This window comes from Rattus norvegicus, chromosome 5 (genome assembly GCF_036323735.1).
Source record: "Rattus norvegicus strain BN/NHsdMcwi chromosome 5, GRCr8, whole genome shotgun sequence".
Taxonomy (NCBI): Eukaryota; Metazoa; Chordata; class Mammalia; order Rodentia; family Muridae; genus Rattus; species Rattus norvegicus.
In genome coordinates this window covers 154,985,708-155,001,950 of record NC_086023.1, presented here as the reverse complement: position 1 = coordinate 155,001,950, position 16,243 = coordinate 154,985,708, and the positions used below count along the sequence as shown (strand labels likewise).

Genomic DNA, 16,243 nt, shown 5'->3' with positions numbered 1-16,243 from the left:
AGAACAATGGAGCTCACTGGGTTTGTCTGTCTGGTTGGTTGTTTTGTTTTTTTCCTCGTTGATACCATGTAGGGATAGACTTTGTCCTGTTTGGAGCTTCAGTGAGTCAGAGGGACTGTGATGTGACGCTTACTGAGACTACTCAGTAAGGACACTGAGGTGGAAAAGGGCCTGTGAGGGGCTAAGGAGCACAGTCTATGAGTAGTAAACCAGAACCGGTACAGGAAAGACTTGATGCAAAGACAGGGCAGCAGGTAGAGTGACCGGAAGCCTGGACTGACGCTGAGCCTCCAGGCCTGGCTTCTGTATCTAACAGCTGTGTGACTTTGGGACTTTCCTGTCCTTTCTGGGCCCAATTGTCTTCTGTTTCCCATACAGCATGGCTTCCGTGACAGCAGGACACAAAGGGGCCTAGTTTACATCTCCATCACTGTGAGCAGCTGCTTTTCCCTTCCGAGTCTCAGTTCCCTCATCTTAAAAACAGGAGGAAAACTTCATGGAACTTGGGAGGCCTGAGTGGATGCTGGGTATCAGGGCCTTATGTATGGGGCCTGCCTCTATTCACTTGGTGCTTGGGAAACGACTGATGAATTTCAGTCACACAAACACATACACAACAAGATGAGTGTATGTGTGTGCAGAGTGTGTGTGCCTTTGCATGTATAGATGCATATCATGAAGGCGTACATGCATGTGATGTGTGTGGGTGTGGAGGCCTGAGGTTGATATTGGGTTGTCTTCCTTGAGCTATCTTTACCTTTTATACCGTGACAGGGCCTCTCTCTGGAATCAGAGCTTGCTGACTCTGTAGCCCAGCTAGCTTGCTCGCCCTCAGGATCCTGTCTCTGGCTCCTGACAGTTGGAATTACAGGTAGGTTCACACCCTCCTGGTGTTTACATGGGCACTAGGGATCTGAACTCCAGTCTTCAAGTTCTCCCTGAAAAAGTTTCTTCTTTCTTTTTTGTGGTGGGGGGAGGTTGAGACATGGTTTCTCTGTGTAGCCCTGGCTGCCCTGGAACTCACTCTGTAGATCAGGCTGACTTTGAACTCAGAGATCCTCAAGCCTCTACCTCCTGAGCGCTGAGATCAAAGGTGTGGGCCACCACCACCACCACTACCATCACCGGGCTCAGCAGAAGGTTTTTGTTTTGTTGTGTTGTTTTTGTTTTTGTTTTTTTTTTTAATCTCCCCAGCTCAACAACTGTTGTTTTACTGGATGCCAGTGTCTTTTGACTTGGGAGTGCTGCGTGAAGGAGTTTAATTTACTGTCAAAATACAGGGATCTACAAGGAGACCATTTCTGAGGTGCCACTTAGAGGAGACTATAAAAAGATGGTCGGGGGGGGGTTGGAGATTTAGCTCAGTGGTAGAGTGCTTGCCTAGGAAGGGTGCCAAGGCCCTGGGTTCGGTCCCCAGCTCCGAAAAAAAAAAAAAAAACAAAAAAAAAACCAAAAAAAAAAAAAAAAAGATGGTCGGGCTCAGGCTCAGGATGGAGTGAGCTCCTTGTCTCCAATGGTGTGCTGGCCCAAGTTAGGAAGGCCCAAGATAGAGACACCAAAGTGGGCCAGTTTCTGAGGAACTGGAGAGGAGGGGTGACCCAGGTCTGGAGGACAGGCTCACCTGTGCCCAGGCGTCGGAACTTGAACCCCCAGGGGGAAGTGACGTAGGGGCCGATGGAGCCACTGGAGACCACCGTATGCAGCACCTCTTGAATCTGAGATCCGTCCGCGTTCCCTTCAGAACCAACATCCAGCTCAACAAAGACCCAGCCATCCAGCTCCCTGGGGAGAAAAAGGCCTATAATCTGCACGCCTCTGTCGAGTTCCTTCACGACAATCAGCCCTCTACCTGGGCAGCCTGTGCCTAAGGTAGGGCCATTTCTGGTACTGAATACCCCGCCTTTGCTTTCTGAATTCCCATCAAGAATGACCCGTTCCTCTAGGACCCTCCCTTTCCCGTTCTTGGTACCCAGGTCCCTTCCCATCCTTGGCCACCCCTTCTGGTTGCCCCCACCCTTCCCATGTCCGGGGGTCCATCTCACTTGATGAACACCACACTGACAATCTGGTCTCCAGGAATCTTCACATACTCGGTCTCCAGCTGTGGGGGACACACCACCATTAGACACCTTCTACATACTCCGGTATTGCCCTGCCACCCCTGGGGAGCTCCCAACCCCAGGTACTCTAACCTACCTTCTCTACCACAGCCTCGGACACCTCTCGGAACTCCTTGGCATTCGCGTCCTCCAGCTGGGGGCTGTACTCAATGGACCGAGTAAAATTCACCAGAGCCCGGAAATAGACTATGGAAGAGAAGGTGGGGGAAATCATGAAGGACCGCGGCAGCCTGGCAGGTGGGAGCCCAGCAGACGGGCTGAAAATAAGAGGTTGGACTCCCACACAGGCTGTCACCTGTGTATCCACAGAAAGGCCAGCACTGCTTGTCACAACACAGCCCGCGGCAACCTGAAAGGCCTGTCTAGGACTCAGAGGAGGCTGGGTGGGAAGGGGCCATTTTGCAAGGCACTGGCTAGCATGAGGTTCACCACTTTATTGTGATGCTCTTTTCCAGTCAGTTCTTCATTCCTCTGGACTCAATTCAGCAGCCATAATCTCTAAGATGGCCACCTTGTCTGCCCTGGCTGCTGTGAGGCCACCACTCTGGGCTGTCACAGCACCCTTACTTTCCAAACTGGGAACCTTCCTTCCCTCTTCGAGCTGATTCTGCTGCATATGTCTGGGCCACCCAGCACCACAGTGACAAAGATCTGATGTCAGCTACTTCACACGCTGACCCCCCACTCAATGACAGTCTCATTCCTTCTTCAGGAAATGTGTGGGTAAGGGAGTCAAAGCTCTCACATCCCAAGACTGCTGTACAAGGTAAAGGGCGCTTGGCTCCCCCCCCCCCCCGCACTGCTCCTGTGTGCAGAGCCAGCCCTGGGGAATGAGAAGTGTGGTCACGGGGTTGGGGATTTAGCTCAGTGGTAGAGCGCTTGCCTAGGAAGCGCAAGGCCCTGGGTTCGGTCCCCAGCTCCGAAAAAAAGAACCAAAAAAAAAAAAAAAAAAAGAAGTGTGATCACCTGTCACCCTGCCTCACCAAGGAGCTCCATGAGGAAATGAAGAACCCACCCATGCATGGAGCAAGTGCTTATCTGTGTGAGTTGTGATCAGATAAACACGTCATTCTGCTGTGACCATAACATACGACTGCTGTTTCCTTCAGCACCGGATACGTACAACACAGATTGCAGATTATAGCCACAGATTATCAGTTTGGCTGGAGTTTGGGTCACAAATCTCCCAAAGGACCACGGGTTGAAAGCTTGGTCCCCAGTCTGTAGCGATATGGGAAGGTAGGAAAGCACTTTAGCAAGTGCTTTCATTCAACTCCAGCCTCTGCTTGTTTTGTTGTTGAGAAGTGGAGTCTAATGGATGGAAATTAGGTCCGAGGGTCTAGCCTTACAAGGGATATTGAGACTCAGTCCTTCTTAGGTCACCTCTCTCTGTTTCTCAGACACCAGTAGGTGAACCAGACTTCTCTGCTAAACACTCTCACTACAGTATACTGTGCCAGCACAGGCCCAAAGCAGGAGAGCCAAACGTCCCTGTCCCTGTTCTGAAACTCCTGAAACTGTGAACCAAAGTAAATCTTTCTTCCTCCTACGCCTCTAGTGTTACATCACAGTGACGAAGAGCAGGGCAGCACAATGTTCTTGAGTTGAAAATGTGGACTGAACTCTCTAGTGTCAAATGAATCGGACATTTGTATGTATACGTACATGCATACCCATGTGTACACACACATATACATACACATAGCACCTGACAAACACATGCACATCTAGCAGATGCCAGACAAATATATGCACACATGCAAGCAGGTACACATGCCCATGAGCACATGTAGGTGAGAAGAAGACACGGAGGGAGTGTCTCGCTCTATCGGTCCACCCTCCTCCCTTGAGCTGGCATTTCTCACTGAACTGAAGCCCTGGAGATCCTGTCTGTGCACCTATCACAGTTGGGGCTACAGGGCCTGGGAGCCAGGACAGCCTTTTTAACATGAATGCTGGGAATATAAACTCAGGGTCTCATGCTTAGGCAATAAGTGTTGTTTTGTTTTGTTTTGTTTTGTTTTGTTTTGTTTTGTTTTGTTTTGTTTTGTTATATAGCCCTGGCTGTCTTGGAACTTACTATGTAGACCAAGCTGGTCCCAAACTCACAGAGATCCAGCTGCCTTTGCTTCCCGAGTGCTGGGATTAAAGGTGTGTGATCAGCAAGTGCTCTTATATTCAATAGAACTATTTTCCCAGCCCGTTTGTCACTGTCTGAGACAGGGTCTCAGATTCTGGGCTACTCTTGCTATGAAGCCAGCAGAGGGAGGAGGGATGGGGTCTCATGTAGCCCAGATAAGATCAGATTCAATATGGATCCAAGGACGAGCAAACTTCTGAGGCTCCTGCCCCTACCTCCAGAATGCTGGGATCAAAGGCACGGTGCCATCATGCTCAGCCTCCCAGTAATTTCTTAAGTCCCTATCGTGTACAGGATATTTTTTGTGTCTCGTGAATTTCAGCACACGTTATAAATATCAGGTTATTAAGAGCCACCGAGTAATCTGGAGTGTGTGCACAGTGCTAGAACACTCCCCAGCAATGTGAGGAGGTAGGGCGGCTCACTAGTTAATGACCCTCCTGCTGGAACAGAATGCCTCCCAACCCCCAATAGCCTGTGACATTTCTGAGCTCTAATGCTGCACCTGCAACCTGAGGCCTACACTGACCATCCCAAGGGCCGCTGTGAGGATCCACATGGTAACTGGAGCACAGCAAAGGAGCATGGTTGACAATAACTTCTAATTCAGACCCCCCAGACAAGCCCTAGGAAGAGCCCTAGATCAGAAAAGCATTCAGGTAAGAAGCAGTATGAATGAATGGTCTACTGCGGTGTTCTAAGACAGGGGTACAGCGATGGACTCATCAAACGGAAGGTTCCATGCCCAGGGAGACCATCTTCCAGTTGAGGGGAAAAGGAAATAAACCAAATGGGTAAGAATGTATGGACTAGGGGTTGGGGATTTAGCTCAGTGGTAGAGCGCTTGCCTAGCAAGTGCAAGTCCCTGGGTTCGGTCCCCAGCTCCGAAAAAAAAGAGAGAGAAAAAAAAAAGAATGTATGGACTATAGGAAATTGGGGGTCAGGGAGAGAGCCTGCTAGGGTGGGGAGAATATAGTTTTCTATGGAGGTTCAAGGAAGACGTCTCTTTGAAGGAAAGGGGTGAGCCATAGGCAGTGTCTGTGAGAAAGCACTGTACACAGGGGAACGGACAAGTGCCAAGGCCCTGAGACTGAAGTGTACGTGTGACATTTGGTCAGGATGTATGTGACATGAAGGTTGGGAGGTGTCTTCTACTTTACTTTCAATCTTTTGGGCCTAGAGGTGCACAGCCCCCAAGCCAGGGTGTTCTCCCTCTATGGCTCGGGCCAAGAGGGTCCTCAGGGTCCTGTGCCAGGTGCAGGAGTGGATCCTACCCCGTGAGGGCATGCTTGTGTCTGCTCTGAACCACAGCCAATGGTGGGGCTGGGCTCCTGGGTGCTGAGTGGGTGGGGCTTATGGGCGGAGGGTGGGGCTGTGAGTTCCACCACAGAGGCTTCTTGTGTGCAAGCACAGAGGCCCATTGAGAGCCCCCACCCCGGCCCCTGGCCTCAGCCTACAGCCAAGTTCGGGTGAGGAGGCCAGGCCTCTGCCCAGGAATGTGCCCACTCCTGAGGAGAGTGTCAGAGTGCCACAAAGCCCCTTTCTACCGGGGCCTGGGAAGGGCTGGAGTCCTGCAGCCTGACCCCTCTCCTTGTCCCAAGGCAGAGGCAAGGCAGGGCAAGCACCCCGAGTGGGTAGGCAGCCTGTGCCGAGGCCCCACCCAGACTGAGATTGCTGGACCTCTGTGTGAGGCTGCCTGGGGGGAGGGAAGACGGGGTGCTCTGGGCATCTGCCCTGACCAGGCCTCCCCCACCTGACCTCCTGACCCTAGTAAAAGCATTCACTGAGATCAGAGGAGGAGAGGAGGAAGATTAAGCTGCCCCGAATCCTGGTAAGTGGGAGGCATACACCCCTAACCTCTAGTGGGCACCCCAGCTCCAATCATCCATTTCTGCTCAGCAGAGTCCATGATTGGGCTGAGTCTCCAGGTTGGGAGCCCTTAGATGGACAGCAAACCAGCCTGTACAGAGGTTCAGACAAGCTGCTCCCAACTCCAGAGCCTGGCTGCATCCTGGGCGCCACCAGTAGAGGAAGAAAAGCAGGGTCCCAGTACCATGTTCCAATCTGGAGCCCTTCTGGGGAGTCCCAGGGACTGGTGTGGACTCAACTTTTCAGAGAGAGCCACCTCTGGCCTCCTGTGTGACTCTTAGCCAAGGTGGGCTGGACAGAGGACCACAGGGAGGAAAAAAAGACTGACTATCAAGGATGAGCTGGGAGGGAGGTCTGCAGAACAGTGACAGACAGGCAGGAAGAGCAGGGCCAGCAAAGGAGACAGAACCAGAGACGCCGGGGAAGGGACACACAGAAAACAGAGTGGGCCAGCTGAGAGCAGAGAAAGCTCTAGGCAGTGGCAGATGGGCAGATGGGGAGGACAAAGGGAGAGGGAAGGGACAGTGGCAGAAGTGGGGAGTCAAGGAGCGAGTGGACAGAAGTTACCACAGGGATAGAGAAACGGGCAGTCTCCAGGGCAGGACCACCTGATAGGCTGGTGAGGAGAGGAGTGAGGCAGCCAGGGGTGGTCTATGAAGGGCATGGTCCAGATGAGGCTGGAAGCAGCTGAAAAGCTACAGGTTTGCCAGTCTGCCAGGGACATCTCAGGGGCTGGGTTCTAGTGTCAAGTCAAGGGGGACAACCCGAGCAAGGCCCTATCAGAGTCGGGGCAGCCATCCTTGCCTGGACAGGAAGGGCGTCAGTCCTAGGCAAGCCCATCTGATAATGTACAACACACCTTGGGCATCAGGGCACACACCTGTGCCTCCCAGATGGGACTAAGCCCAGCCGCTGGGCCATACCCCAAGGGCAGCCAGCTGTGCAGAGTTGAGGCTGGAGGGGTCAGGCCCATCAGCACTTGTCCATCAGTTCACACAACTGCCATTCAGCAGGAAGGGGACCATCTCCACAGGGCCCTTGGGTCCTCTGCCCCAGAGATGAGGCCTCTGCAAACCAACAGGCCTGCTCTGGGGATCCCCTCAGCAACTTACCCATCTGGAAGTCCCCACTGCCCAGGTCTCCACTGCCGAGGCCATCTGCAAGAAAAAGTGAGTCTTAGATCATCAACAACAAATACTCAATGGGTACCAACATGGTGCCAGGCATGGTAGGCTCCTGGCCCAGTGGTGAAGGGTATTCGAACACAGGACAGCCATCTCACCTACACCCCATTCCTCACTACTTTGGAGACCTCCATCAGTGTATGGCCTGAGGTCCCAAATTACAGGGACCATCTGTCCAATGGGTGGGGCCGAGGAGCCAGGTCAGTCTGACCTTCAAATGGGGACAAGAAGGAGTAAGATGTAGGTATGACAAGTGTCCCCTACTGTGAACTATCAACTCTTCCCCTTGGGTCCTGCTGGCCCCAGGGAGTAGTGGCCAGTCTAGAGTCAGAGAGATGAGCTGACCTGGGATCATGAGATCGGGGGTTCAGGACATACACATTCACATCTTTTTTTTTTGTTTGTTTGTTTCTTCTAGTGTGTATATGTTTGTGACCACATACAGTGTGCCACCGTGAGCAAGAGGAGGCCCTAGCTGGTTCCTTCTACGATTCCGGTTCTCGAGATCGAACTGTAGTCGTGAGACCTGGCGGCAAGCACCTTTACCCGCTGACCAATCTCACCAGCTCTAGTCTATTTTGTGCGTGTGCTGTCCTTAAAATAAGACTTTTTTTTTTTATGCATATGAGTACACGGTAGCTGTCTTCAGACACATCAGAAGAGGGCACCAGATCCCATTACAGATGGCTGTGAGCCACCATGTGGTTGCTGGGATTTGAACTCAGGACGCCAGGAAGAGCAGTCGGTGCTCTTAACCGCTGAGTCACCTCTCCAGCCCCCGTGTGTGTTGTTCGTTTGTGTTTGTTGTTGTTGTTGTTTAAGACAAGGTCTCATTTACGACAGGCTGGCCTCGAACTCATATATAATGGTGGCTAGCCTTGAACTCCTGATCTTCCCTCCTCCACCACCCAAGTTCAGGAATTAAGTTGGTGTATACCACGGCGCTCAATATATGGGCCGTCTCTTGAGGTCCTACCTGGGGTGGGTTTCATAGAACTTTCTGCAGCCAGGACTGTTCCTGGAAAGACTCCATCCCTAGTAGGGGGACACACGGCTCACCTCCTGACGCATCATCAGCCAACAGGTCCTCATCGTCAGAGAGGTATGAGTAGGTCCAGCCATACCGGCTCGCTGTGACAGTCTCTGTGTCCTCAGGAAGGGAAAGGCCATCATAGGCCCTTAGCCCCTGTGTCACCTATGGGAGATGACAGCCCGTGAGTCACCCTCTCCTGTCAACTGCCAAACTCTAGGGCCCTTCTCATTTCAGAGGGGACCCAACGTTCCATCCCAATAGCCCCTCCACAGTTGTTAGATTCACGATGGCTGAGAGAACCAGGAGGAGTCACTTTTTGTAACTCAGCTACCCAAAGACCCACCCACCCCTTGGAGGCCTCGGAGCCCAATGTTCAGATTCTCAGGGATTCTCTGGATAAAGCAAAGAGTAAAAGGAAGGTCATTTGGTAAAAGGTGGCTTCGTTGTCATTGGAGGATGCAAGGGGACACCCAGGACATGAGAGTAGGCCAGCGGACACAGGTAGATATTAGGCAACCTGAAGAGACATGAGCAGGTAGAGGAGTGGCCAGTTTAAGTGTGGAGGGGACATGGGCAGAAGGGAGAGAATTGATGTAGGCTTTGGTGACGGTTCCTCCCTCCTCTGGCCCTTGGCCTTCCACAGCTCCTCCCTCCTCAGTCCTTTGGCCTTCGCCACCAGGTCTGGTGTCCAAGCCTGGCTGCAGGCAGCACATTCCACTGCTCAGAACACGTAAAGCCCTGCAGCTAAATGCTTGTGTCTGAATGGAGGCAAGACAGACATCAACTCCCCGCGACCTCGGACTAATGCTAAGCTCAAGTGCATCTGAGGCATCTGTCCTGGGAGAGCAAGGGGGAGGTGTGGGACAGCGGCAAAGCACAAGGCTAAGCCTGGTGCCTATGACCCAGGCTCTCCCAAGAAATGGCTGTGGGCAGTGGACGCCTACATCCGCTTGGACAATATCTAGATGTTTTCAAAGGCGTTGTCCAGGTAACTGAGAGGAAAACACCCAGGGAGCCCAAAGACTGGGAGGCCCCAGACGCAGGAATTCAGTATTCAATGACCCCAGGACAGTCCCAAATCCCTGGTGAAAGGGCTTCAGGCACTGCCAGGGCTCGGTGGTGTCTGGACAGAGGGACACAGTTCCCTGTGAAAGCCCCAATTCTATACAGTCCATGTCCCCCATGACTAATGCTACAGGGCTTTCTGCCACAGTGTCCTTCCTTGTCTGCTTTCTGGAACCAACTCTTGTTATCCTTTCGAGCTATGTTACTTAGCCGTTACCCCAATAACTGCCCAGAAACAAAACCGCACGCACGTTTAGTCTGGTATATCGGCTCACACCTATAATCCCAACACTTAGGGTGGGGCAGGAGAATCAGTTCAAGGTGAACCTTGGCTGCACAACAAAGTGGAGGTCAGTCTGGGTTACCTAAGACCTTGTCTCAAACACACACACACACACACACACACACACACACACACACACACACACACACACACTCTGCTGGTCTTTCCTTCACTGTGTGTGGCACTCTCTCCCACCCTATGTTCCCATAAGTAGACACAAAATCCCTGGGTCTGTCTTATCTGCTGCCAGTCCATCCACACGGGAGCTGAGGCTCAGTCTAACTGCCAGGCACAGCCATCATCTGTGTGTGTGTGTGTGTGTGTGTGTGTGTGTGTGTGTGTGTGTGTGTGTTTCCAGGACTGAGCACTACTTGATCACTTTGTGTTTGCCCCACTGCTGAGCCTAGGATAAGAGCTGTACAGCCCTCACCTGACACCCTGGTATGACCTACTGCCTGATCCTCATAGGCAAAGAGCCGTGTCGCTACCAGATCCCTCTCTCCCAACTACAGAAGGGCTCATTCCTGTCCACAGTGGTAGCCAAAGGCTTGCGGACTATGTCCCCACGCAAACAGGTATGTGACCTCTGAATCTCCAGGACTGGTAGCCAAACACAGTGGGACATGTCTCTAATACCAGCACTTAAGAGGCAAAAGCAAGGAGGTCATGAGTTCAAGGCCAGCAGGGGTCTTGCCTCGAAAACACGCAGTGTCTTGTCTCACTGATACCGGCACTTGTCTTCTTCAACATGCAAGGCCCTGGGTTTGGTTCCAAGTACCATCATCACCAAAACACAAAAGCAGAACCACCCTCCGGGGTTGGGGAAAATAGATTACTGGCTCCTTCTCAGAACCCCAGTGGCAGCTTCTCATCCCAGGTTTGACAGAGCTGTGCGTACCCAGGAGATTCTGGGAGGCTTGCTTAAAAACAAGACCAGAGGTTCTGCTTCCTTCCCTGCCTGGGAGCAGAGGTGGGTGGAGGAAGCAGGGCCTTGATTGATACAAGAGGACTAAGAGGCTAGACTTGGGGCAGGGACACTGATTAGGGGCACAGGAGAAAGGGTATCCTTGGGTTCTCTCCAGGTAGGAAGAGTCGGCATCATGCTCACACCCTCCCAATGACTGTTCAAGCAAGGCCACGGGGGCTAAACACGAGGTGCACAGATTCCTGGCACCACTTAGACACTGCTGTCTGGAAAGGAAACTCTAGCTGGTAAGTAAGATCCAGGGCTTCTTGTAAGGAGGAAGGGGGTGGAGGGTAGGGGGAGTAGCCTGGAACTGGACAGGAAATAGCAAAGTGAGATTCAACAAGGAAAAAAAACACGCCGGGAACACACATCTGCAGGAAGGCCAAGGGTACAGGGCACTGAGTCAGAAGTCCCCCAGCCGCAGACACTCAGGTTAACAGTGCTGGCTATCTCCCCTGTAGCTTCCTCCCCAGTGTCGGAGTAGACAGGGGGCAGCCAGGGCCCTCAGGGAGAGGCAAGACAAGCCAGGGGCAGAGACTTGGTTTGCAAAGAGCTGTCTGTGCAGAAGCAGCTGGGTTTCACATCTGGGAGGGGGAATAGAGCCAGAGGGAAAGAGGCTCTGGGAAGAGCAGAGCAGGGCTGAGCACCTGATGGTGGAAGGAGCTGGAAGGACAGTGAAGCATGGGCTGAGCCCCCACTCACTCATAGAGTGCTCCCTGCACACCAGAACCACCTGAAGCTGGCTGCAGGTGCTGAAAGGCTGGGAACAGGGAAGAGAAAGATGGGCTTAACTGTAGGAGCTGGAATTTACCCTGGTGGTCTGGTTTCCAGACCTAACGTCTCACGAGTGAGTGCTAAGGACCCTGAGAGTCCCCCCTTTCACATAGTGCACAGAACCGCAGCTCACAAAGACCCTCTGAGCTCTTCCACACAGACCTTTGCCTGCATGGGGCTGACCTGGGCTTCAAGTTCTTCCCTAACCAGGCAAAGCCAAGGCACTGGGCTAGACCTCATAGAGGCTGCAAGGCCAAACAGGATAGCAGTACCAGAATGCACAGGGCTACCCAGACTCCATCTCCAACCTGACCAAGTCCCCTGAATGGCCCAAGGGGGTGCTGGGCTGGCAGCAGCCTGGGCCTGTGCAAGTGTGTTCCTTAAGTCTTAAGGAGGGCCATGGGTAGCTCCAAGGTCAGAGGCAGAAATAGAACCCAGGCTTCCTGCCCTGTAGCCTGTCTCCGGCCATGCGGGAGCCCTGCTTCCTCCCAGAGGAATGGGAGTACTCAGGCAGGGCTAGAGGGAGTTCTGAGCCAGCAAGGAAGGAGCCAAGCTGAGAGGGGGATTTTCCAGACCTCTAAGTTGCTGGGGGAAGGGGAGTGGCTGACTCATGCAGGCCAAGGCCAAATTCTGCTCCTAACATTTAGGGAGTAACTCCATGAGGCAAGGATATAGGGAGGGTGGTCCCAAGTGACGGCTATCCTCTGAACCCAAGCAGGTGACCAAAGAAGAACTTCTGGGAGGCAGCAGTCTCAAGCCCTGGGTGTGTGTCCAGGTTCTCCTGGCGAGGACAAGGGACATCCGGAAATACCTCTAGATCCAACACCTAGAGAGGTCCAGAGAGACAAGGAAAGAAGGGACAGAAAGCAGACCATCCTCTGCAGCATCCATGAGGCTTTGGAGGGAGTCGTGGCTGACTAGGATGCTCTCGGAGTGAAGAGACAAGTAAGGCATAGAAACCAGGCAAGGCCTGGAACATGGGGATGCAGGTACACACACTGGACAGCGTGTTGGGCTTCCACAGTGTTGAGTGTGAACCTTTCAAAGGTTATACCACAGATTGCTTCTAAGACTGCTCCGATCAGGGGCTGGGGATTTAGCTCAGTAGTAGAGCGCTTACCTAGGAAGTGCAAGGCCCTGGGTTCGGTCCCCAGCTCCGAAAAAAAGAACCAAAAAAAAAAAAAAAAAAAAAAAAAGACTGCTCTGATCAAAGCTGTGGACCCACAGTGAGAGAGGACAATAAGAGCCAGAAGGGTCAGGGAGGTGACCCAGTGGGAAAGATGCTTGCTGACCAAACATGAGGACCTGAGTTCAGATTCTACACACGAGTACGTGCGCATGCACGCGCGCGCACGCACACGCACACACACACACACACACACACACAGACCCAGACTTCATCCCACACACTATGTAGAGCAAACCATTCATCATTGCAGCATCCCCATAGGACTGATGTTACAGCAACACCAACTCTGCACCTGTTAAGAGGGAAAATCCATCCAGTCTTGGAAACAGAGTCCCGCTGTGTAGCTCAGACTGGCCTAGATCCTCCCGCCCCAGCCTCCCAAGGGAGGAATCATAAACATGTCCAACGATGCCTTGGGTTTTTCTTTGGGAGGGGAGGTTTGCTTTGGGGGAGGAGGGTTTTATTTTGTTGTTTTGTTTTTGTTTGAGACAAGGTTTCCCAGACTGGCCTCAAACTCACTATGCAGATAACAATGACCTAGAATTCGTGATCCTCCTGCCTCCAGCCTCACAATGTTGGAATTACAGGAATAAGACACTGTGCCCGGTATGTTTTTGATTTTGTTTGTCTTTGAGGCAGGGAGTCACTGTGTAGCCCTGGCTGGTCCCTGGCTGGTCGTGAACTCACTATGTAGACCAGGCTGGCCTCAGATTTCAGAAGATTTTTTTGTCTCCGCCTCTCAAGTACTGAGTTTGAAAGCTTGAGGCACTGAAAGCAGCTGAACTACCAGATTTTGGTGGCCCCAGGTCCCACGGAGGATGTCACCTCACAGCTGCCAAGTACTCTGTGTCTTCTTTCTCAAAGTCAAAAACTTCTGGATTCCCAACTCCATCCAATCCCAGGGGCTCCCATCCTGCCTCTGGGAATGTATTCCCATTTTACAAGTGAGGACATGGAGGTTCAGAGGACAGTGTGAACCTATCATCAGGCAGGCTGGTGTTAGCATTGTGGACAGCAGCCACTCAGTAAGTGTTGACGCGAGGACAGAGAGGAAGGGAGGGTGGGTGTGGCTAAGGCAAGGTGCTGGCGGAAGGAAGGCAGGGCGTGAGCTCCCTGCCTGGGCTCACCTGCTGGTTTGGAATGAAGGAAGCATGTTAAAAGACGGAGCCTAGGCCCGGGTGAGCCACAGAGCCGATTTTCGGCTCCAGCTACCTGCCAGTTCTGAGGCGAACCGAGGCTGGGGAGTGGGGTGGGAGTGGGGTGGGAGTGGGGGTTTCTCTGGAGACATTCTTCTCATGCCTTGGGTGGCCAGCTCCCAGCCTCCTCTGTCTTCATGGCCCAGGTCTGGAACTGAGCCCCATCCACCCCCACAGCTGGTCAGGAAGTTCTGAGCCCCTCCCCCTCCAAGCAGTCCCCAGGGCAGCTATGGCTGCCCAGGGCAAGACTCCAGGCATCTGGGGCTGGAGTGAGCTCACCTCATCAGAATCCAGAGACAGTGGGGGTGGGTCTGACCACTTGCCTCCTTCTCCCATGGTCCATATAGCCACAGCCCCAAACCTCAGCCCCTCTGCCGTGACGTGGGTTCCTAGGAAGACCCCTACAAGTACCACTTGCCCTGCTCCAGCTCAGACCAGAGGGACGGGGCCAAGACGCCCCCTCCCCCACTGCCCAGTGTCCTGTCGAGGGCAACAGACGGCAGAGGGGAAAGGAATCTGTCAGGGCAGCAGTTTGCAGTGCAAACTGCCAGGGGCGGGTGAGCAGAACACAAAGGCCCGAAGGCCTTTAATCCCCTGGCAGTCTGAGAGGGGCGCCGGGCCGGAAAAGAGGTGGCTGTGCCTTCTCTGGCAGACCCATGTGCCCGTGCCGCTCGGGAGGACTGCCAGCTTCTCACACTTGGGACCTCAAGGCGGCAGCAGGACCTCTGCCAGCCACTCAGCTGGGAAGAATCCACCCCCCCTAAAGAAGGACAAGGTTTGACGAGTGCCGCTGTGCACGGACGGACTGTATAAGACCTAGAGAGAGCACTTAAATCCACATCAAGTAGTGGAAACTGCAACTCACATGGAAGGAAAATAGGCACAGAGAGGTAAAGTAACCTAGCAAGGACACACAGCTAATGGGAGCTACATTTGAAAATCGGCTCCAGGCTTACCTGCCATTACTAGCTCAGCAACAGGGGCCAGGAGACACCTGCTTGACTCCTGACATCTGATCCCCCAGGCCTGAGATCTGGAAAGGCTACATACCAGCCAGGAGACTAGGGAGCACTAGCTAGGGCAGTAGGAAGCACCAGCCAGGGCAGCAGGGAGCACCAACCTGGGTATGGGGAGCACCAACCTGGGTATGGGGAGCACCAACCTGGGTATGGGGAGCACCAACCTGGGTATGGGGAGCACCAACCTGGGTATGGGGAGCACCAGCCAGGGCAGGAGGGAGCACCAGCCAGGAGACTAGGGAGCACCAGCCAGGGTAGCAGGGAGCACCAGCCAGGGCAGTAGGGAGCATCAACCTGGGCAGTGGGGAGCACCAGCCAGGGCAGTGGGGAGCACCAGCCAGGGCAGTGCGGGGCACTAAGAGGATCAGGGCTTGTGGCAAAAGCCCAGGAAGCAGGAAGTTGGGGCCGGAAACTTTTCGATGTAGCTTTGAACAGCATTCATGGCCTGTTGTTTTTCCTTTTAGCAGCTTCATGGGGTCCCCATCATCTATGCACAAGGTCCGCACTGGCCCACTTCAGTTGCTGTGAATGCCAGGAAGCTGGTGACTTTTATTACTATTTTGTTTTGTTTTGTTTCAAATTATTTTACTTTTTTTTTTTTTGAGACGGTTTCACTATAAACTCCTGGCTAGCCTGAAAGTGTAGAGCCCAGACTGAACCCCTCCTGTCTCAGCCTTCGGAATGCTGAGATGCCAGGTGTGCACCACTGTGCCTGGCGGGCACCTGGAGCCAGGAGAAGGGAGCACAGTGGAGGCAGAAGTGAGCACGGTGGACTCTGAAGCTGGCTAGCCTCACCCTAGGAGGCCCTGAGGTGCCCGACGCCCCAGCACCCCCTCATATAGTTAGGCTGGCATCCATGCCCGTTTTCTTCTGACCAGACAGGATAGGCGAAAGCATGAGATCCCTGGATCTCGGGAGACTTGGGGGGTAAGGTAGGGAGAGCCAGACCTGCCCATTCAAACCTGATTTCAGGCCACCAAGCCTCATTCTAGATGGGTGGCCCTGGTTTTCCCAACTATTGAGAGTGTCACCAGCCAGGTCTGCCCATTAAGACTGAATTCGAATCACCTCGAACTCCACTTCCTGAGTTCTGTTCTGCTCGGCCCATGGAGAGGGGAAGCAAACCAGGTGCGACACATAGGCCTGTAATCTCAACACCTGGGAGACAAAGGCAGAGGGACAGAACCGTAGTGAGTTAGGGGATAGCCTGATCTACATAGAGAGTTTCAGATTGGTAGGATGCACAGCAAGACCCTGCCTCAACAGCATCAAAAACAAGGGCGGGGGATAAAGTTCAGCTGACAGAGTATCTGCCCAGCATGCACAAAGCCCTTAGATTCAACTGCCAGGGCCGTGTGAACTGGGTACGCTGTAGCACCCCTGAAATCCCAACACCTGGGAGGC

The 16,243-nt window shown here is 53.2% G+C and overlaps 1 protein-coding gene across 5 annotated transcripts in view; it reads right to left on the bottom strand.

Moving 5' to 3' along the window:
• The window catches only part of Hspg2 (heparan sulfate proteoglycan 2), a 101,154-nt gene that overhangs the window by 60,021 nt on the left and 24,890 nt on the right, over positions 1-16,243 (bottom strand). For all 5 annotated transcript variants that reach the window (XM_039111301.2, XM_063287775.1, XM_063287774.1 and 2 more), the window contains exons 2-6: positions 8,373-8,508; positions 7,242-7,286; positions 2,197-2,306; positions 2,043-2,101; positions 1,622-1,782 (exon numbers count right to left, since the gene is read on the bottom strand). In XM_039111301.2, the coding sequence (XP_038967229.1) occupies positions 1,622-1,782; positions 2,043-2,101; positions 2,197-2,306; positions 7,242-7,286; positions 8,373-8,508 (511 nt within the window). The remainder of the gene's footprint in view (positions 1-1,621; positions 1,783-2,042; positions 2,102-2,196; positions 2,307-7,241; positions 7,287-8,372; positions 8,509-16,243) is intronic.